The sequence below is a fragment of the Sycon ciliatum genome, chromosome 3 (assembly GCF_964019385.1).
Source record: "Sycon ciliatum chromosome 3, ocSycCili1.1, whole genome shotgun sequence".
NCBI lineage: Eukaryota > Metazoa > Porifera > Calcarea > Leucosolenida > Sycettidae > Sycon > Sycon ciliatum.
Genome location: NC_088645.1, coordinates 17,414,180 through 17,435,691, shown reverse-complemented (window position 1 = coordinate 17,435,691; position 21,512 = coordinate 17,414,180). Strand labels below are relative to the sequence as shown.

Genomic DNA, 21,512 nt, shown 5'->3' with positions numbered 1-21,512 from the left:
TGTGGTCTACTTTGATTGCAGCGCATTACTTCTCTCTGATTTATTCGAAGACTGTTTGTTTCTTTCTCGTTTGCGTAGCATTGATTTGTGCATGCCTGCTTTGCACTTTTGTTTGAGCCGCGCCCGCGGCCGTCCAGCCGCGACGCCGCAGGCGTTGCTCTGCCGTACACATGCGCAGCGTGCGCGTACATGCGTACTGGAAGACCGTTCCCGGAGCGCTTTTGCGTTCTCGTGTTTTTTTTTGCTTTTGTCTTCTTTGTTGTTCGTCCCACTCTACAAAGTCAATGGAACATATCTTCTAGCTCTCTGTCAAGACGTTGACGTGTGGCTCAGTGTGTGCTGTGTGCGACTTCAGTGTGAAGTGTCGTTCCGTTACATTCCCTACGCACTTGCTCGTTGACTACATGCAACAGTAGCAAATGCCGTGTTTGACAATGGGTCCGATTTCCAGCTGACTATAATTTTTTCTATCATGTGCATACACACTTTTTTCTTTTTCTCTCTCTCTCTCTTTTTCTTTCCCTCTTAAGATCTTTGCTACCTTGTCATTGGGAAGAAATTCCCGTTTGGATTTTGCGAAGTAAAACAAAGTTCAAAAAAAATTGGAAGCTCAGGGCCCTATGCTATGCTTTTTTGCCTTGATGACCTAGGCAAAAAAAGCATAGGGACGTTATAAATTGTTCATTTCTCTTATTTTGTTTTCAAGACATAACCTGGGATTCGAACCCGCTCTATCGCGCTGCATGCGTCCCCCGATACACTTCGCATACATACTAATTCTTCCAAGTTGCTTCACGTTATGATCTTGCATTTGAAAGCCCTATTTGAATATTGTGGCCAGCTGCTTGTGGCCAGCTGTGTTTGATGGTACAATACGGGACAGATATGGGATAGCGCCAGGTGTGACACAAAAAAATCAAATTAAAGCTGTGTAGACCCTGGCTAGCGCCAGACGTTACTGAAGTAACGTCTTCTGCATAGCTACGGGAATTAATGGCATGTTCGAGGAGCTGGTTTAATGCTTGGTGTCGTGTACCAAACTGAACCGTCTTTTGTTGTGTAGAGTAAGACCGGCACAGTCGAATCAGTCGACAGGAAATCTAGAGTTTTCCCAATAATAGAGATGCCATAACAGCTTTGACAGTCCCTTACGGCACACAATAGCCCTTTTGTTACATTCCTTGTGACAGCATTTCCTCAAGGCGTGTAAGATCCACAGCAGCCATTACATAACACAGTACAGTGTGGGACCAAAGCCGAGACCTTTGGTCGGTGGAGCCCCTGGACTGGTACCTCACCATCATTGCTGCCCTGTGCAGCCCCTACTCAGTAGCTGTTTGTTTTTCTCCACATCATTATTTATTTTACGAGTTGGGTTTGTGTATAATAGTAATAAAAACAAACAAACAAAGAAAACCCTGCACACACCATCGTCCAAGCAATAAGTTTCCTTGCTGCAAACTCTATACATGTTCTTCCTCCGCGTCATCGAAATTGTCGCAGTTTGACTAGTGACTTGTCACTTTTTACTCACAACTCCATAAGTTAAACCATTCAAAACCTATTACACAGTATGATAGTCTGAAGTAACGTTCCAGGACAGTTGGGCTGAGAGTTTTCACGCAGAGATGAAGGCTTCGTCGTCGCTGATGTCAATTGACGCAAAAATATCGTTCCGATATATTTCAAGGAAGGTTGCAAGTTGGTCGCGCCTCATATCAAACGCTTTGACTTTCTCAACAGGACAAGAGCTGCTATGGTTGTCGTCTGCTAGCTCTGGATGATTTCTACTTCACCACCAACGAAGTAAGAATATACGATCGTTGCGAGGTCGGTTGATTACCGTCGGCGGAATCACCTCGATCTTGAAATGAACTTTTTTTAGCCGTGACATGCCCAATTATTTTTAGCTGTGTGGTCACAGCTCATGCAGGTAAGTGTACTATCACGTCCAGCGCGCCCTCTTTTTCAGCATCACTGGTATACCATGGTACGGCATCTGCGCGTTCATCACTAGCACTGCGTGTAGTCTACACGGCTCTTGCAGGTACAATCATGTACCTGCAAGAGTGTCTCAGCCAGAGCGACAAATTTTATTGCTGTTGCATGTATTTAGTTTGCTGACCCCTCGATGTTTCTCCAAGCGCTGCCACTTGTTCCACGAAGTCATTCTCACCCCGGCTAAGGTAAAACAGTGATGAGGCTTTGAGTGAATGGCCATAAGCACGAGAAATTTGCGGGCTGCAGCGCTTGACTGATCTCAGCGAGTCGAAATTACCATCGCAGCGACATCAGCGAAGAAATTGCGTCTAGTTCAAAAATGTCAGCTTCCAATAACAGAAAATAGAACTTTGCCGTCACCCTATACTGATGACTATCGCCTATGTCCGATTTCTTGCCTCTGGTACGAGTGCTGGTGAGTAAATACCCCGTTTTATATCAAAAGTCAAACTGCGACAACTTCGATGACGCGGAGAAAGTAAACTTAACTAAATTTTGGTCCAGGAGCCATGCTGAGCATGTGGTTGCAATTATAGGACAAGTAGAGAAGAAACAACTTGCTTTGATAATGGTATGTGTAGGGTTTTCTAGATTCCTTTGCAGCTGAGGTAAGGCTTGCCTGTCCATGGTGTGAATCGTTTGCAGTGCATACATGGTGCGTACAATCACGTAGCTTACTGTTTATGCTCTGAAGTAAATGCCTTGGTGTGTATGTGTGTGTGTGTAGGTATGTGTGTGTTTGTGTGTGTGTGTGTGTGTGTGTTTGTGTGTGTGTGTGTATGTGTGTGTGTGTGTGTGTGTGTGTGTGTGTGTGTGTGTGTGTGTGTGTGTGTGTGTGTGTGTGTGTGTGTGTGTAGGTATGTGTGTGTTTGTGTGTGTGTGTGTGTGTGTGTGTGTGTGTGTGTGTGTGTGTGTGTGTGTGTGTGCGTGTGTAGATGTTTGTAGTTGTGTGTGTGTGTACATGTGCTGTTTGTGGGAGTTACTGTGGGGCATCTGTGGGGGTGTTCTTGTGGATACCTGTGGGGGCGTTCGTGGGTGTGCTTCTCGAGTGTGCATGTTTGCGTGGATAGTAGTGACCCCTGGATACCTGTGGGGGTGTTTGTGAGAGCGTTTCTGGGGTAGTGGAGGGGAGAATTTGTGAATGTTTGTGCAGGTACATGGTGCTTGTATAGCCTGTATAGTGTAGGGATGCTTGTATAGGGACCAAGGTCGAATTTTTTAGGGAGGTGCACGTGCCCCCATGAACTATGCCAGCTTCGCGCCTTCATCCGCACAGAATGTTCACCTACACTCTAAACTGCTTCATTTCATCTGGATGATGCCACACATTGGTGTTATGAAGGAGATGTCATAAGCCAGTGTTATGATGATGAAGTCTGTCGCATCAACAGCCACAACGGTCGGCATGGTCTTCTTGGATCACACGGTCTTTCAACTCTGGTCTGCCAGTGTATGTACTTTATTAGCAATACATGTACAGGTATGTCCAGACTGTCATGTTTTTGTGTTGTTGATCATTCTTTATGGGTTGTCTATCTGGTTTGCAGCGACTGGTGCAGACGTTCAACGTTTTGTTTCTTTCTGTGGACAATCTGCAACCAATATACAATGCACAATGCGCCCGCATATTCTGAATATTCTGTACGTTGCATGGATCCGTCTGAGATTATTATTATTATTAGATCCGACAAAGTGATCAGAAACGTGGCTGCTTCATGCTGCAGCCAGTCATGTTCTGATGAAATGGCATGCAATGACTCCTTTATACTTCAAAATAGTTATTGTGTACTGTCTCATGCTATTGACAGACTGTATTGCACTCGTACATGTAGTGCATGTGCATGTACATGTACATTTATGATGCAGTTTGCTCAGTTTTGAGTTTTTCAAGTTCAAATCATGTTTTTAGCCTTCCAGTGAGATCCAGGAAGGAAACATTCTGTTTACATGACCCTCCAGAAAAGTTATATTGCCAAAAAACCATAACAATTAGCCAGAAAGTCCATTTTAGGTTCCGGTTACCATAGCAACCAGTGCTGAATTTAGTTTTACTCCCAGTGCAACCCTTGGACAAAATCAGGAATGACAAGTGGTTTTCAATGTATGCCAGCCCATCTATCGACTGGGTAAGAAAAATTGCGGTGCCCTCTTCCTCGGAACTAAAATTCATATTTTCCACTTGGCCCACAGACTAACAAGATCATAACGTGAAGCAACTTGGAAGAATTAGTATGTACGCGAAGTGTATCGGCCCTACTATCGGGGGATGCATGCACGGCGATAGTGCGGGTTCGAATCCCAGGTTATGTCTAAAAACAAAAAGTAGAAACTTATAAGAATTTATAACATCCCTATGCTTTTTTTGGCTATGTCATCAAGCAAAAAAGCATAGCGTAGGGCCCTGAGCTTCCAAGCTCTCTCGTTATTTAGGAGTGCAGAGCCTGGGTACAATGGCCTTTAGCCTTAAATGGGTTAATTTGTGGCCTCCCTTTAGGGTCGACGTCTTCATCAGAGTTTGAGGCAGACTCTTTTGCACTCAACAATACGCTGAACAAGACACGCGTTCAAATTCAGGTCAAGAAACTTCGTTTTCAAGCAATACATGACCCCTGGTAGCAGGCTATGACGGCAAACTAGCCTTTTTCAAGTACACTATACCAACCTTCCAGCGGGATAGGGTAACCAGTTCCGCACCTTCTTTCCTTGGCACCATCGCCAATAAGATAAGTTTATGAGAAGGTGAGATGCTGTAGATGTAGGCTTGTTGCTAGATTCAAACATGTCCGTACACTATTTCCTTGGCTTGGCACTCTCCCCATGGTGAGCTGGATTCCTTGTGTTCGTACACTGTTTCCTTGGCTTGGCACTCTCATTGCAGTGAGCTGAGTTCCTTGTGTTCGTACACTATTTCCTTGGCTTGGCACTCTCCCCGCAGCGAGTAGGATTCCTTGTGTCCGTACACTGTTTCCTTGGCTTGGCACGCTCTCCATGGTGAGCTGCATTCCTTGTGTTTGTACACTATTTCCTTGGCTTGGAACTCTCCCCGCAGTGAACTGGATTCCTTGTGTTCGTACACTGTTTCATTGGCTTGGCACTCTCCCCGCAGTGAGCTGGATTCCTTGTGTTCGTACACTATTTCCTTGGCTTAGCACTCTCCTCACAGTGAGCTGGATTCCTTGACTCTGGAGTCACATGCTTCAGTTTGCTCAGGTTATTCTCATTGTGGCTGCTGATCACCGCCCCCATGTTAGGCACACAGCTGTAGGTCACTTTCAGGGTATTGCGGTTGAAGATCTTGCGGAGTTTTTATGTCTTCGGGAAGTGCTAGGAAACAAGGCTCAGGAATCTACCGCCGACATTAGTACACAGGTTATTGGAGTAAGGGAGGGGAGGGAGGGGGAGGGGGGGGGTTGAACCATATAACCCTCCAGCTACTTCTCTTCCCGCTCCGCTGCTCTTGTGCCTCGGACCGATAGAGCAAGATTTCTGTATATCCAATAGACTACAATGAGCTCTGGGTACAAGGTGCTGCGGGGTTGGATGCCTCAATGCGTCACTGGTCGATATCGTGGAAATATACTTGTTGACAGCAGCAGGTATTTTGTTGGTGATCCCGGGTGGATGATTGGACTGTTTGCTAACGTAGAGGGAGTTGTCATTTTGCTTTAGGAGAGGTTGAAATTTCCCCATATCCGGGTTCATGGTGAAATCCAAAAAATCCACTATCTTAATAAAGTTTGGTTCATGGAATTGTGGGCACGAGTTATGCGATCGAGTCCACCAACTAAACCAGATTTTGAACAGTCAGATGTGCACAATCTAGCACAAAACTAACAAGGAGTACTGAGACATTTCACGACATGAAACGTCTCACTGTTCAAAATCTGGTTTAGTTGGTGGGCTCGATCGCATAACTTGTGCCCACAATTTCCATGTTACAATTTTTTTCCTTGGCTCACCATCTGAGTTCTTGAAGTTTGGTTCGATAGTCATTCTCAGGTCAAAGCGCTTGAAGATCAATATGCACGTTGTTTGAGAGCTAGTTGAGCTGAAAAGTGCCCACAAGCTTACAAGTCTTGGCACCATCATAGCCGCCTCTCGTTAGGTCCAACATATATTGTCCTTGTTTTTCATCCAGGGACGGGTATTATAAAAAAGAAGCAATTTTCGGTCGTGAATGATGTCCATTTCATGCTACTCGATTGCAGTGAACTGCTCTGCAACCGATAGAGCAGAGAACAAAGGAGTCGCTCACCAATCAAGGGGTAGAATTCTATATCGTCAAAGCATAGGAATGTGTGGCGCTGCTTGTCTGGTATCTCCTTAATCAGACTACTCACTCATGGACACGGTGTTTCTACATAGGTTTACTTCTGTTTGGCGACGCATAGCAGCCATAATTCTTGCCAGTTCTATGTAGTATCATTCTCGATATTGTCTGGACACTGAGACATAGAAGAGTAAACTAATGAGGAGCAAGAACATTCACAAACCGCAGGTCAGTGAACCCAAATAGTTCCCGAGCCCTTGAGAGAAGCCCACCAAACGTTCTGGCCTACGGGTGATAGCCTGCATGACGTACATACGGCATGCAGCGCATATGGTCATAAGTGTACAGTGGTGTACGCATAACAGTCACGATATTACTACATCTCCCCTTTCAAAACGCTCACCCAGAGAGAGAGATAGCAAAGCAGGAAAACAGGTAAAGAAAAAAGAGTTATGCGAAATGGCTAATAGAATCTGGCAAGACTGTAACATGTGAATAGAAAAGGTCTGAGAGACATTATGCAAGTATCCTGGGAAACAATTTGAAGAAATAATAGAGTCAGCATATCTGATGGGTGTGTGAACAGCAAGTCCAGAATTGGTGACTCTACCTGAACCATCAGGAACGGACACACCCACTTCGGACTTGGCCGGGTTAATTAGTCTGTAGGGCGGCGCTCTAGCGAAGTTGTCCTTATCGTCTTTGAGCACTATTACTTAATGAATGCTTCTTACTTAGCCAGTACGTACATGGCAAGATCTAGACCCTCTGTGATCTCCTTTGCCTCGCTGCTGACTTCATCGTACCCATGCTCAGGCGCGATCTTAGAGTTTTGTTGATATTGTCTTTCATTAGCTTGCTGTATTGATTCTTTGGTATTTGCTACTGGTTCTGGATTTTATCGGCTTTCACGTTGATTTCCTGAACTGGAATTGCAATATTATGAATTGCTACATGTTAACCTTCATACCCTGGCCATATTTTTGATTCTGGTTATCAGATTTCCATAACCTTGGCCTGTATAGAAAGACCCCTCCCCCTGTACAGAGAACAATGAGCCCAATCTCAACACCACACCTGTCACATATCAAAGGCAGCAGCGCCTCGAATAGTCCACAGAGCTGAATATACCAGCAAATTCCCTCGATGCCAGCTATTTCACACTCATTCATCGAAGAATGCTCCAATAGTGCAATGCTGCATTGTAGACCTTTGGCAAATGTTACATTGGAGAGCTGCGATGCTCTCCTTCTTTCCTGGTATTTTGACTGTGAACTTTCGTCAAGAACAGTATAAGTTGTGAGCATTTCAGTGCAAGCAACTACATCAACCAAAAACAGATGATTTTGTATGGTCTTGTATCAGAGGGTTAAATGAGCGTTAGTATGCTAACACAAGTTAGCAGCCAGCCCAGCCCAGCGAGCTGGACCGACCTGCGCACATGCGCGAGTCACTTGGGCATGCACCCTCCAAGATCCTGTACAATGTCTCTTGCATGTCATTGCTGTTTCGACTTTCGAGCGTGCAACTTGCGGATCATGCGTTCCCAAACAATTTTCTTCCGTTTAGACTTTCGAGCTTGCATTCTCGTATCCCTACTCTTCAAATTCGTATCCCTACTCTTCAAATTCAGACTTCAATGACGCTTGTTGGTGCCTGAAACAATGTCGTCGTCTACAGTGGACCGTCGACTGTGGACTTTTAGCTTGCGCCAGCATCAGGTTTTGTGAAGTACCTCCACGCTTCAAATTCCGATCTCAGGGACCCTTGTTTGTGCCTTGAAACAATGCCGTCGTCACCAACCGGCGTTAAGCCTCTCCGGAGCTCCTCGCTCTACCTGGCTCCGCCGCACGCAACCCGGACCCTACTGCGAACGCGGCGACGGCCGCCACGCAGCGCCAACACTACCACAGCAGGCGCGAGCCTGACGATCATAATTCGGATCCAGAGAGACGAGTTTGTGTTCTTTGATTTTCTGTTGGAAGTTCAACGCGCCGCATCCACTGCCGTCACCAACGCCACCCAGCTATTCCTCACTCTACTTGGATCCGTATCGCCGATCACCGCCAGCAAGCCGGGCCTTACTGGGAGCGCAGTGCGGTGATGACCGCCATGCAGCACCAACCCTGTTACAGCAGGTGAACCTGACTGCCCTATCCGTGCCCTTCTCGATCGTGTCCAGAGAGGCGAGTTTTCGGACTTTGATTTCTTGCTGCCCGATTCAGTTTCAGTCAGTTCTACTTACAGTGCAGCTCCGGCGACGTTCCAACTCCGTAGCCCCGGTTGCTCTTCCGGCGCACTAGCATTAGTTCTATTTGAATCCGAAGCCAAAACTCTGCGTCGTAGGGTAAATGACTGTATTTTTTTTTTTTTTTTTTTTTTTTACTACGTTCACATAACCAGCTCGAAAAGAATAAGGAAAGACAATGGTACGGAGACTAGGACAAACGTGACAACTAATGAGCAGGCGCTGCACCGAGACGCAGCAGTGATGGTGGGGCATTGATGACTCTGCCGACCTGAGGTCTCGGCGTCACGGCCAAAAACACGCACCAAAAACAATGAAAAAAGAAGAAGATAGAGCTGTACAGGTGAGAAAGATGCAAAAACCCAAGGCTTAACACGAGCGATTGTGGGGGAGAAACTGTCTTAGCGTCATACTATTCATAGGGAATCGACTGCCCAGAGCCAGTTTGTGCTGCGAAGATGGCGGTAAACATTCGTTTTGAATGATTGCATTCTCTTGCTGTGGGGAGGCTGGGATAGGAGAGCGGCAGGGAGGGAGTTCCAATCGCTGATGCTGCAGTGTGGGAACGAGCGCTTCAGTGCCAGCGGGGCAGATGCAGGCAGCTGGTGTTGGAGCTGGTGGTCATGGCCACTGACAGCACCGTGCTCGCTGCGAGTTCTGGGGTTGGTAGAGTTGATGTGGCGCGGTGGCAACACAGAGAGCAGCTGCGGAGGACCAGGCAAGTAGTGCAGCTTGTACAGGCAGGCAAGCGAGGCAACAGTGCGGCGGATGGCCAGGCTGGGTAGGTGTGCCCCAGGGCCGATAGCATGAAGCGCGCGGCGCTGAACATTGTTCAGACGCTGGAGGTGACTCTGCGCAGCTCCCATCCATACAAGAGGCGCATACTCCATGACTGGTCGTACGAACGCCTTGTATACGGTCGTCCGGCCGGCGGGGGTGAGTATGTGGGCGGCTCTGTTTAGGACCCCAAGCCGTTGGCGTGCACGGGTGGCTACGGAGCGTAGGTGATCGCTGAAGGTCAACTTGGCGTCCACCTTCACACCAAGGAGGGTGATGGTGGTTGTCTCGGGCACCAGTGTGCCACCAAACAGGAGTGGGGGGAGATCTAAGCCGGTGCGTCTGAGGGTGGCTGTCATGGCCTGGGATTTGGTCGGTTCAAACATCACTTTCCATGTACGACCCCACTCGTGCAGTCGGTCAACGGACACCTGCAGTGACTGCGCGGCGACTGTTGGGGTCTGCTGGGAGGTGACTAAGCTGTACAAAGTTGTATCATCAGCATAGGCTTCCAAGCTGGCGCCGTCAGCGAGAACATCTGGCGCGTCGTTGACGTAGGCCAGGAAAAGCGTTGGTCCAAGGATGCTTCCCTGGGGGACTCCAGCGGAGGTCGTATACCTAGATGACGTCCGCCCTCCAACGAGGCACTGTAGGGAATGGGTGTCCAGGTACGACGCCAGCCATCTCTGAAGCGGACCATCTATGCCTAGGCTACGTACCTTGTGGAGGAGGCCGACATGCGAGACACGATCAAACGCTCCTGCGATGTCCACAGCAAGGATACGAGCCGCCCCTCCACAGCCCACAGCGCTTGCCCAGGCAGTTTGGAGAGCTTGCAAAGCGTCCGATGTTCCGAGGCCTCTGCGAAATCCAAACTGGTGCGACGTGAGCAGATGATGGTCTTCAAAATAGTTTACGATGTGACTGTTTACAAGAGTTTCCATTACTTTCGAGATTATGCACAGTAAGGATACGGGCCTGTAGTTCTTAAGGGTTGAGCGGGAAGACCACTTGTGGATCGGAACCACGTTGGCCGTCTTCCACATCCTAGGTTGCACTCCAGACCGGAAGCATAAAGCAAATAACTTGGACAGTGGCTCTGCGAGCTCATGAGCACATTCCTTAAGGACGCGAGCAGAAATACCGTCAGGCCCGGTAGCCTTGGAGACGTCGAGCCTTGCCAGGAGGCGGCGTACAGCCTGTGGGCGGAAGCGGATGGTGCGAAGAGGTGGAGCCTCTGAGGGAGCAGGGTCCGGTAGGTCAGCCTCCACAAGGTCCGGACCGGCAACGCTACATTTCTTCGAGAAGAAGCGAGCGAATGCCTCTGCTTTCTCTGAGCTCGTTGCCCACTCGCGGCCGTCAGAGTCGACAACTAAGGGAATTTCGGGCTGTGTGCGGTTGCCAGCAGCGTTCTTTAACTTCGTCCACCACTGTTTGTCTCTGATTGACCCAGTTGAGAGGCTGCGACGGAGGCTGTCCTCCTTTGCACGTCGTGATCGGAACTGGGTGGCGATCGCTACAGTCACGGAATCGGTGAATGCCTGCTGAAATGCTGGGTCATAAGGGTGTTTTCTCCAGTCGCGCCAGCGCTTCTCCTTCTCCCTCTCGGTCTGGGTGCATTCAGGCGTCCACCATACCGGATCGGAAGGCCTCGTTTCCAGGACTTTGGATGGGACAAACTGTGCAACAGCTGCAGTAATCGAAGCGGTAACCTGCTCACAGGAAGTTTCTGGGTCCTCCGTGATGATATCACCCCATTCCACGTTGCGAAGGTGCGCCCTGAGGCGATCCCAGTCTGCCCTGTTGTAGCGAAATACTGTTCGCTTAACAGGGGGTTCATGTCTAGGGAGCACGGAAGAAAAGTCTGACAGTACAACTGCATGGTCAGATCGACCGAGGGGCGGAAGTATACGTGTAGTTACTGGGGACGTGAACGTTGACATTATGAGATCTAGCGGGTTGTCTCCACGAGTCGGTACTGTGACATGCTGGACAAGAAGATGGGCAGCGCAGGTATCTTCGAGAGCCTCGCCTGCAGGCGTAGTTTTCGAGCTGTTCAGCCAAGCCCGGTTGTGCACGTTGAAATCGCCAGCTAGGATGATGTGGGAGCCCTGGTGTCTAGCTTCTGGGAGGATGTTGTCGAGATGATCGATTAAGGTAAGATCGCCAGGGGCACAGGACCCCGACCGATACACTGCTCCCAAGACGGTGCGGAGACCTGGGGCCAGCTGGAGAGAAACCCAGATGATCTCATGTGCGGGGGACATGAGTTCAGGGATGAGCATGGAGGGGAGTGACGACTTCACCCAGATGGCTACCCCTCCCCCATGTGCCGTTCTGTCCAACCGAAGTGGTGAGCTGTATCCAGGGAAGCTAATGTCAGAGGGAAGCACTTTCTCCGCAGTGAACTTCGTTTCTGTCACAATTGCTACGTCGGGCTGATGCTGCAGGAGTGCGTGCTGTAGGTCGGGAAGTTTGCTGGCTAGGCCGAAAGCGTTTGTGCAGAGAATGCGAAGATGCTTGCTACCCTTCATTGCAGGAGGAAGTAATTAAAAAAGAGGAGGGACATTTGGCGTAAGCGGGTGCATAGTTACATGTATGGCTAAGGGTACTAAAATCTAATGAAATACCTAAAAGGATCAAGCTAAAGATAAGAATGAGGAAGCTGGAGGAAGACACGAGGTTGAAGTAGGACAGGGAAAACCAGATTGTGTTTGTATACCTAGGGCTACACAGGGGGAGAAGATGTTATCTGCGCCAAGTTAACTGCTTATTGCTTGACGCAGTGATCTTTTTCGCCTTCTTCTTCCTCTGGTTATCACTAGAAACTACCAATGGGGAGGTCGACTCCCGCGGCCTCTTGTGGAAGCAGTCTGCCAATATCGCCAATGCTCTAGCCTCATCGCCCCCTGAGAGTTTCCCCTCAGGTGGACAGTCCGACTCCTCGGCCCAGCTGCTGTCAGGTAGTAATTCGGTTGAGGCCTGGACAGTGTTCATAAATGGTCTGTGTTCCGCTGTCCCTCGCCACCTTTCACGAGTACCTGTCGACGTATCTGGCCGCGATAGCCACGGCCAATCGCCAGTTCTTGTCCGATACCTGTCCGAAGCCCGGCAAGGAACTGGACAGAACTGTTTCGTCCTTTGTGGACTCATCAGCGCAACACAGAGGAAATGGGGCCGAATCTGATAGCAATGAAATACAATTTTCCAAAGCCCGGTTATCAATATCAACTTGTTGCAACTGCGCTCCACCGCGTACTCGGAAAGCACGACCTGCCTGCCACCGGTGCAGCTCAATTCACCTCCCAGCATTTCCGTGCGCATTTCGTCCCACTCACCAGTCCTGATTCGCATCATGTACCACAACCGTATGCCGCCACTACGAGTACAACGCTAGCAAGTGTCAGCTCAGGCAGTGCTGCCTCCAGTGCCAATAGGAGTACCTCCCAGGGCTCAGTGCAAGGCCCAGTCAGTAACTGTGTAAGCACTCAGTTTCTCACTTCTCTAACTTACTGGACTCACATTCGGATCCTATGCTGGTATGTTGCACATTGCCCGTTTACATACCTCGGTGTTTCTCTGGCGTTAGCAAAAGTGGAGGGTCCAGCCCACGTCCTGACGTTTATCAGCATCATCCCGGACACCCACCGCGCTAACATCAGTATGCCTATGTACGAACTTGCCAAGCTTCGTGATCTCCTGGGGCCACTCTTCACACAGCTTCAACTACCCAATGTCAACTCGAGTCTCTTCTATGAAAGCTCTCGTTTTCTACCAGAGTGATGGCCCCTGGACGCAAATTGCAGATTATGGTCACTTGCCAACTGGTACCGGCAGCCGTATTACCTGATCAAGCTCTCCAAAGAGTGTCTCAAAGATCTTCGCTGATGGCCTGAGCTCCTGGATTAACAGAACGGCCGGTCCTTCTTCCTACATCCTAAGTGGACGCCGTCCCCCGACTTGCTGCTATTCACTGATGCAAGTGGTGCACTTGGCCGGTGCACGTACAATTGCGACCGGGGATAGGGCGATGGACAGTCAATCAAGCAGAGCAGCAATTGCAAAGAGTTGTTTGCAATTGTGGCAGCCTGCAGCACATGGGAAAGCTAGCGGCATCAGCTGCGAATGCCAATCGATCGCCATTTCCGGCAACTGCGAGAATATTGCTCATCAGTTGTGGCTTTGGCCTGGCGTTGTACACCGGCCACTTGTTTCGCATCAGCTGCCAGACTCGATATTCAGAGAGGCTGGAAGGTGGAAGGCAATGTCTGCTCGAGCAACATTCGGACGCCACCTGCAGCCAAAGCACGGGTGGCTGCGGCAATGGCCTCAGCCCATGATCTTAAGTTCTGATAGTCTTTACCTAGCTTGCACTTGCTCACAGATTGAACGGGTAGCTGCACTTTGTGATCCGCTCCGGGAGTGCCGATATATGGAATATATGCTCTCAACTGGTTATGTAGAACGGAAAAGGACATAAGGATACGAGTTAAGAGTAACTCTCCATCACTGTAACTGGATACTATATACAGTCAGAAAGTGCAATAACTAGGCACACAACTGACAAGAGTACTGAGTCATTCGACGTCCTGACACCTAGCTTCAACACATCTCCGTAGCGCTAACCGACAGCCTTCCAACTTGGAAGGTTCAAGGTTATGGAAAGACCAAAGAAGGGAAGGCAAGCGCGACGAGAACGAACCATACGAACCATACGGCGAAACGTACGTCGTGTGAAACAACTTGTTTTGTAGTCAACTAGTCCATCACAATGTCATGCATGAGGAGTACTGTAGGAGTTTGGCTTTCGGCTCGTACAATTCGTTTTCGCAAAGCTTCCCCTTTCTTTACTTATCTTTGATATTTATGACCCACCCAAGTTGGGTGGTGTGCTGCTTTGCTGCTTCGAATTGTAGTTAGACCGCTTTGTCAAATATCGTACTGGTCTCGTCATCGTCCAGTAACAATCGACATGCTTTGTTCCGTTGGGACTGTAGCTTTTGCTCGTTCTCGTCGCGCTTGCCTTCCCTTCTTTGGTCTTTCCATAACCTTGAACCTTCCAAGTTGGAAGGCTGTCGGTTAGCGCTACGGAGATGTGTTGAAGCTTGGTGTCAGGACGTCGAATGTCTCAGTACTCTTGTCAGTTGTGTGCCTAGTTATTGCACTTTCTGACTGTATATGGTATCTAGTTACAGTGATGGAGAGTTACTCTTAACTCGTATCCTTATGTCCTTTTCCTTTCTACATTTATTTATGGCTCAACATCCGAGTTTCAACTGGTTATGCATACCTATAATCAGGGATGAATTTACTATCATATTTTTGCATAGCAGTTTCTGCTATACAAAATCACAATTGTGTAGCAGTCTTTGATTTTGATTAGCATTTTTCTTTGAAGGTTGGGTGTTTACCACATTGTCCTTCTTGAGAGTGATGCCTGAAAGCCCACTTGCAAAAAAAAACGACTGAAGCATACATGTGCACACAGATTGAGAGTACCTGCACCACATACATTGCACTGTATGCATGTTACTTCATAGCGCAGGCTAAGCATGGATAGTCTGTATGTATCGCAGTTTTCTGCGAGTCACGGTGACTTTTGAGTAGCAGTAGATCGATTTTGCATCGCAAACTGCGATGCGATACAGGATAAATTCATCCCTGCTACATATTGAGCATTTGGCGGCTCTGTCCAGAGTCATTGGCGGCTCTACTCAGAGTCATTGGCGGCTCCATGCGGAGTCATAGGCGGCTCCATGCGGAGTCATTGGCGGCTCCAAGCGGATTCATTGGCGGCTCCATGCGGAGTCATTGGCGGCTCCATGCGGAGTCATTCGGCGGCTCCATGGGGGGTCATTCGGCTGCTCAATGCGAAGTCAGTCGGCGGCTCCATGCGGAGTCAAATGCCGGCTCCAAGCGGTGTCTTTTGCCGGCTCAGCTGAGAGCCATCTAGTGGCTCCAAGCAGAGCCAACATACCAGTTGCTCGAATCGGCACTCCCAGCTTAATCCAAAACTTGGTTGCTCTGTTGTGAGGTGTGTGTGGGGGGGGGGGGGGATGCTAAACTATCTTCTCCACGCCGCTTTTTTATACATGTTTCCCTGCTGACAATCTTCATTGCTTGCTCTGTTGTGTGGTTTCATGTTTGTCTTTTCCACGATTTACGCAGACTGCACCTCCACTTGAAGAATCTATGGGTGCTTCTGCAGGCCGCATCACCACTATAGTCGACAATATGAGAAGTTTGTCAACTGTCGTACGGGACCTGTCGACATCTCTTTTCCAACAAGGTACCAGGTTGGATAATCTCTCTGCACAGGTTGAAGTCACCAACAACCGCATGACTCAGGTCCAGCAGGAGATCTCTGCTGAAGCCCGAACTAGCTATGAACAAGTGGCACAGCTGAGCGACACAATGGCGAGAGGTAAATCATTTGCTGTCAACATTTCTCCTCAAATGATGTAAACGCTCCGATGTAGTGTCATCATAAAGCAGGGATTGGTGGTTGAAACACAAAAGGGGAAATGGCCGTAAATACATGCCTGTCCATACAACCCTATCTAAAAATGCGAAATTCTGGCACCAGCGTTCTTCTCCCACTACAATGATCTGCTTTTAGGTTTGTCAGATCGCATGAAAGAAGTCAAAAATCGCCTCTGCGGCTTAGACTCCGAGTGCTGGATGGTAATGGACCCTTGGTACAGACCCCCATGCATACAGTGGAACTCGTATACCTCCTCAGGAGTGGAACGATGTACAGTTTCTCCCTTCGTTGGTATAGATAGTCTCTTGGCAGCCAAGTAAGTCTTATAACGATACCTATCTTGTAGCAGGACTTGAAAATAAAGGTGCTTGAAGCACTGATTCACACTTATATGGAGTACTGCCAATACAACTTATCAGAAGTTCAATTCGTTTTTAGATAAGAAGAAGATGTTGAACACCTCTCTTCCTTAGCTGCAAGAGATCATAATATTTCTATAAAGACATAAACCGATTAACCTAAGCCAACGCGCGGAAACCAGCAGTGGAATGCAACTGCTGGGTTAAATCTTCTTGCCCGCTGGATGACCGATGTTTACAGAAGAAGGTGGTCTACCAAGCGGCCGTCAAGCGCAGGCGAAAAGAGGCAGTACTTTGGGCTTTGTGAGACACAGTACAACACGCACTATGGCAACCACCTGACAACCATGACGCGCAAAAAGTCTCGCAAAGTCACGGAACTATCATAGCACAATGTGGGAACGGCAAGACCAGGGTGAAGAGTACGACATTGGGTGATCCATCGTCGACAGAGCAAAGACCTACAGCAACATTAAAAACAATTCCGCGCTCAAGTTACCCCCCCCCCAGTGTAGCCTTCTACACACCCGCACTTGGCGCCTCCCACCTACCGGAACCAACCGTTGTAAAGACTCCCCACTGTACAAGTCCTTATAATAGTACGATGCTCTCCCTGCTAGCATTCGTGATGTTCCCTCGCGACCTGCTTTCAAAAAAAATCTGCTCCCTGCTGATTAACTCAATCTGCTCCTGCAGCGCTCACCCTCTCCTATACTTGTAAAATTCAAAGTGGCATACAGTACTTTCCAACCGCATAACCTGCAATCCCACTCACAGAATCTCACCTTCTAATAAACGTATCTTTTCACTCACAAAGCGACTGTTCAGTACATGGGGTAGTGGTCTACCAGAGCAATCACACTCACCACCGTGGTGGTTTTCCAGAAATGAGTAGAAGGAAAACAAAACCACACTCGCAGCCACATAATAGATAAATAGCCAAAAAACATCTAAATCCATCAAAGAACCGCCAGCAAGCGGGAGAAAAGGCCGTGAAATCAAGTAAAACAGCATGGCCAGTGGTGAGCATGGGTGACTGGGCAGCAGGGGAGCGCCTGAAAAACAATGACTCCCTACATTCCTAGCCGCGACCGCTCAACCGGGCTAGAGGAAAAACACGCCTTTCGGCCAAAAAACCTTTCTATTTCATTAATTCCTGCCCCGCTGTTTAGGTGACATGACAAAGGTAGGCATGTGGGGGCAGGCTTGTTGTGGCCCCTTGGTGCTGCAGGCTGTAGTGGCCATGCGCAGTTCTGTATGAATTTTGTTTGCTCCTTACTCAGCACATTCTGGGGCTGCATACATGTACTGGCATGGCATGTTCTGGCGCTACACACCACAATGAAACCCGACTCCAGTTGAGATGGCACCTTTTGAAGGGTAAATCTAGTACAACTATTCAAAAACAAGCAAGAACACGGCCTTTCAAACGTTCCACTGTTCCTAGTATGCGCATAATGTGCTGGCATGCTGCAGTGTCTGCTTGGTGCTGACCAGCAAGTGAAATCTCGGCACGCCGTACAATCCCTTGCAGCTAGCTGTCCAGCGAGGAAAGTCTCGAGTGGAGGCCTCTCGATCTACTTGCTCATTCGCTTGGCCTTCAGTAGCACTTCATCGCCAAGGACTTCAATTCAAAACAGTTTTCACACTGCGCTTCTAGCCTTTTTCCTCGTGAACTTGCTACAAACGTATGAGCTCTACTGCGCGTGTTCCCTTCGCGTGAGGCCCAGAAACAGCTAGTATCTCTGTACTTCGGTCGGCTGGATCGATGTCGTCCAGGTTCTCCAAGCTATCGCCATCACGACTCTAACTGGAGACGATTTCTTCACCATTTTTCGCAAGCAGCAGTTAGCGCAAAAATTTCGCCATCCCTGAGTGAAGGAGATGGAATCCGTTCTATCAGCTCAAAAACTCTTCGTTGTGACTAGAGGAGTAGCAGGGAATATTCTACCGGAAGCCCTTTGACTTCCCTGACTGCTGAAACCCTTCCTGCCATGACTGCTACTTCTTCAAACAAGCGAGATTCTCTTTGGTTCCACTTCACTGCACTCGAGCGTCCACGCGACACAACCTTTTTACAAAACATCATTTTTCTCAAAAAAATGATTTTCACCCTAAGCCTGGTTTTCGCAGAAGTTGGGCCATATGCTGGCTCCCTGTACTGCTTAGCCGCGTACTCATTCGGTAGAAATGTGGGAATAATACTACTAATAATCTGACGTGAGTGAGGTGGATGGGCACCAAAGGAACACAAGTTTGAAGTCAGCAAGCAGTCAACTTTTGCGTGAATTTCTTCCGGAACCATGTCTGGTGGGCCCCACCCGTGAAAAAACAAACAAACATTTGTCGCGTCCTGCCGGCCAATTGTCCCCCCTTGTGTGTCCGATGGCTGCGGACGTCGAAATCTGTTACACCCCGATTACACCTGGCCGGAAATCTACTAGCGTTTTGCACGATGTTTGACTTGGACAACATTTACTGCCATGCCATTGTTGCCCGATTTTTGTACTCAGACTGACAAACTAACTACTCTTGTTGCTCATAGTTGCCTCTACAAACACGATACAGTCATGTACATCGCTCTGCACATCCATAACATTCTGATGGTCCCGTGACATTGATCATGCACCCTATGTAGGGCCTAGGGCAGTACGGGCTGGGCGTTTGTTTGCTCCCTTGAATACGACGGCATGTACACCCCTTTCAATCGTGTCAACTACATGATGAAGATGTACTTCGTAAATTATCGAAAAAACATCCACAGTCTCAAGTACTGATACTTATCTTTTCTCTCCGGTCCATGTGCGGTCCGAAAACTGGCTGGCTGTCCCAGTGAACTCCGGTTGGTGTTGTCAACAGACAGCTACGACCTTGCTGCCCTTCGCCACGATATCAGACAACTACTTCAGTATGACTGCGGTGTCACCTCTGCCAGGAGCTTCGCCACCATTTGGGACACGATTTCATGATCGACAGCGCTCATCACCGACTCCGTAGACTCTCGATCTCATCACTGTGCCCACGGAAAACTCTCAAGGACTCGCTGAAGCCTTTGAGGAGTATGGTTGCGGTACAGGTAGGTGTCGACTCGACATGTCGGAACCGAGTGACCAATTGTTTTTGTCAACTAAATTTTACTTCCACAATCTTTGCTGATCGTCCGAAACGCCCTGATTTGTGTAGCTGTCAACGGTGACTCTGCTCCGCCTGGTACCAAACTTACTTGCTTGTGTGTGGCGGATTACGCTCAGCTCGTTTTAGCTGTTTCCGCCTTTCGCAGATCGATCTGCAGCTCCCAAAAACGTCAGGTTACTGGTACATCAGTTTGTAGGCCCAATCAGGCGATGTGGACCTTTTGAAGGCTGGACCGATTCATTATAGATGGTGCACGGCACTGTCGTTTCTTTCTCCTGGACTATTACACTGTAGATCTACTCTGAAAAAATAATAAGATGAGTTGTGGTGTTGTGTGGCTGCGAGTGGAAACTAAAAACTGGAGCACTTGAAAACTTCAACTACCACGAGGAAAAACAAAGACCACGATGGCAGGTTCAACGGAGTTGCGCAGAACAAGAGCAAATGCACGAAAATATTTGTGAGTGAAAAATACGTTTTTTGCACTCTTTCGCTACGCTCAGCCGTGAAAAAACAAAACTCTTATTGGCGATGGTGCCATAATGAGAAAAACGAATTCAAAGGTGTGGTGTGTGCTTAGCAGTAAAAGGTGAAGATGATCCGCACTGATGCATCCACGCTTCTAAACAAAAACAAAAACAGAATTAATATCAAAATATGGACACCAGAATATTAAAGTGAAAACTATCGAGCTCTACTGGTGTGACATACAGTCCACTTCGCTAATAAAGACTGCGGATATAATGACAATTCGCGAATAACGACAGAATGTCCATTCCCAGAGCAAAGCCGTAATACATAATTATAATGAGACTTCGGGTATAAGGACACTTCGCGAATAAGGACACTTTTCTGATGCCCTGCCAAGTGTTGTTATACCCAAAGTTGACTGTAGTCACCTGGCTGCCATTGCTGAAACTTGACTGTCACCTCTCCTTCTTTTCACCTCACATGTAAATTGACACCATCCGCGTCATGTCTCACTAACTTTAATGTTAGACTACACTAGTTGCCTGGAAATATGTTTGCAGCCAGGTGATGTAGAGAATATCAGTTAACTGAGATGTTTGCAGCCAGGTGATGTAGTGGTTATCAGTTGTCAGGTGATCTAGAGTAGGGATCTCAGCGCGTGCACTGCGCATGCAGTTCGCGCATGCAGCCAAACGCGCATCAGAAGTGGCATGCGGAATTTTTGCCAAACACTGGCTATTTTTTGCAGAAAATTGAGATCTTGAACTAAGGAGAAATGGCTGAAATTTCCTTGCAAGGAGATGGTGGTTACAGGCTACCTGCTAACCAGAATGGGATCTTGTTTGGTATGTTGGCCGCCCATGTGTTCTGGAATCGATTTGTAGCTTTCGTTGGAAGGCGCGAAGCCGTTTTCGTTCCAAACGACAGGGTTCTTTCAGAGCGGAAAATGGCGACCATGCCGATCGTTGCCACGATCTCCGAGTTGAAAATCTCTGGATTTAGCCGGGGAAAAGCTCTGGATTCAATGGTAAACCCGGCAGAAACACTTGATGTTGGATGTTGAGAGCTTGCAGGAAATTTGACCGAAGCGTTCATGCGCCACGTGACGGTGTTCGTTCTTGTGAATTTCTGCATTTCCGACATATCGCCGTGCATATGGGCCGTTGTTCCAGAGACATCGATTGTCAGGTGTGGACAGGGTTTTGTTCGAGTAGTCCTGTGGAGACGTGGTTTGGTTCTCACAGGCAACAGGAGCGGCTCCTCGGGATGGCGAAAGCCAAATCTACCCAAAGCCGACTTCACGATCGCCGATCTTCTGGCGGCGCATTTTCACTTATGCTCTGCAACAAGCGGCACAAGCTGTGGAAATCGTCAGATGATATTAGCCTATCAGTGTGCCCAGAACTTCTAGTGACTCTACTGAAGCATTAGTTTGAGTAATCTTTCTTTCTAGCCCTCTCTTTCTCTCTCTCTCTGTCCCTCTCTTTCTCTCTAAAATGTTCCAAACTTCAAAATCTAGGTCGAGCTGCATCGGGAGTCGTCAAATACCGACTCACTGAGCCGGTTTTTGGCGATCGCCATTTTTTTTCAGTCTGCCATCGCCGCGTTGAAAAATCGATTACATCATTGAATGCGCAAAGCCCTGCGCAGTGTCCGCGCTGACATCCCTATCTAGAGGTTATCAGTTGTCGGATGATCTAGAGGTTATCAGTTTTCTGGTGATGTAGAGGTTATCAGTTATCTGAGATTGCCTTAGTCTTGCGATGC

The 21,512-nt window shown here is 48.3% G+C and overlaps 1 protein-coding gene across 2 annotated transcripts in view; it reads left to right on the top strand.

The window, feature by feature from the left end:
* Positions 1-21,512, top strand: part of LOC135811602 (probable serine/threonine-protein kinase DDB_G0284251) — a 151,166-nt gene that overhangs the window by 8,408 nt on the left and 121,246 nt on the right. For both annotated transcript variants that reach the window (XM_065324837.1, XM_065324836.1), the window contains exon 2: positions 15,465-15,720. In XM_065324837.1, coding sequence (XP_065180909.1) covers positions 15,465-15,720 — 256 coding nt within the window. The remainder of the gene's footprint in view (positions 1-15,464; positions 15,721-21,512) is intronic.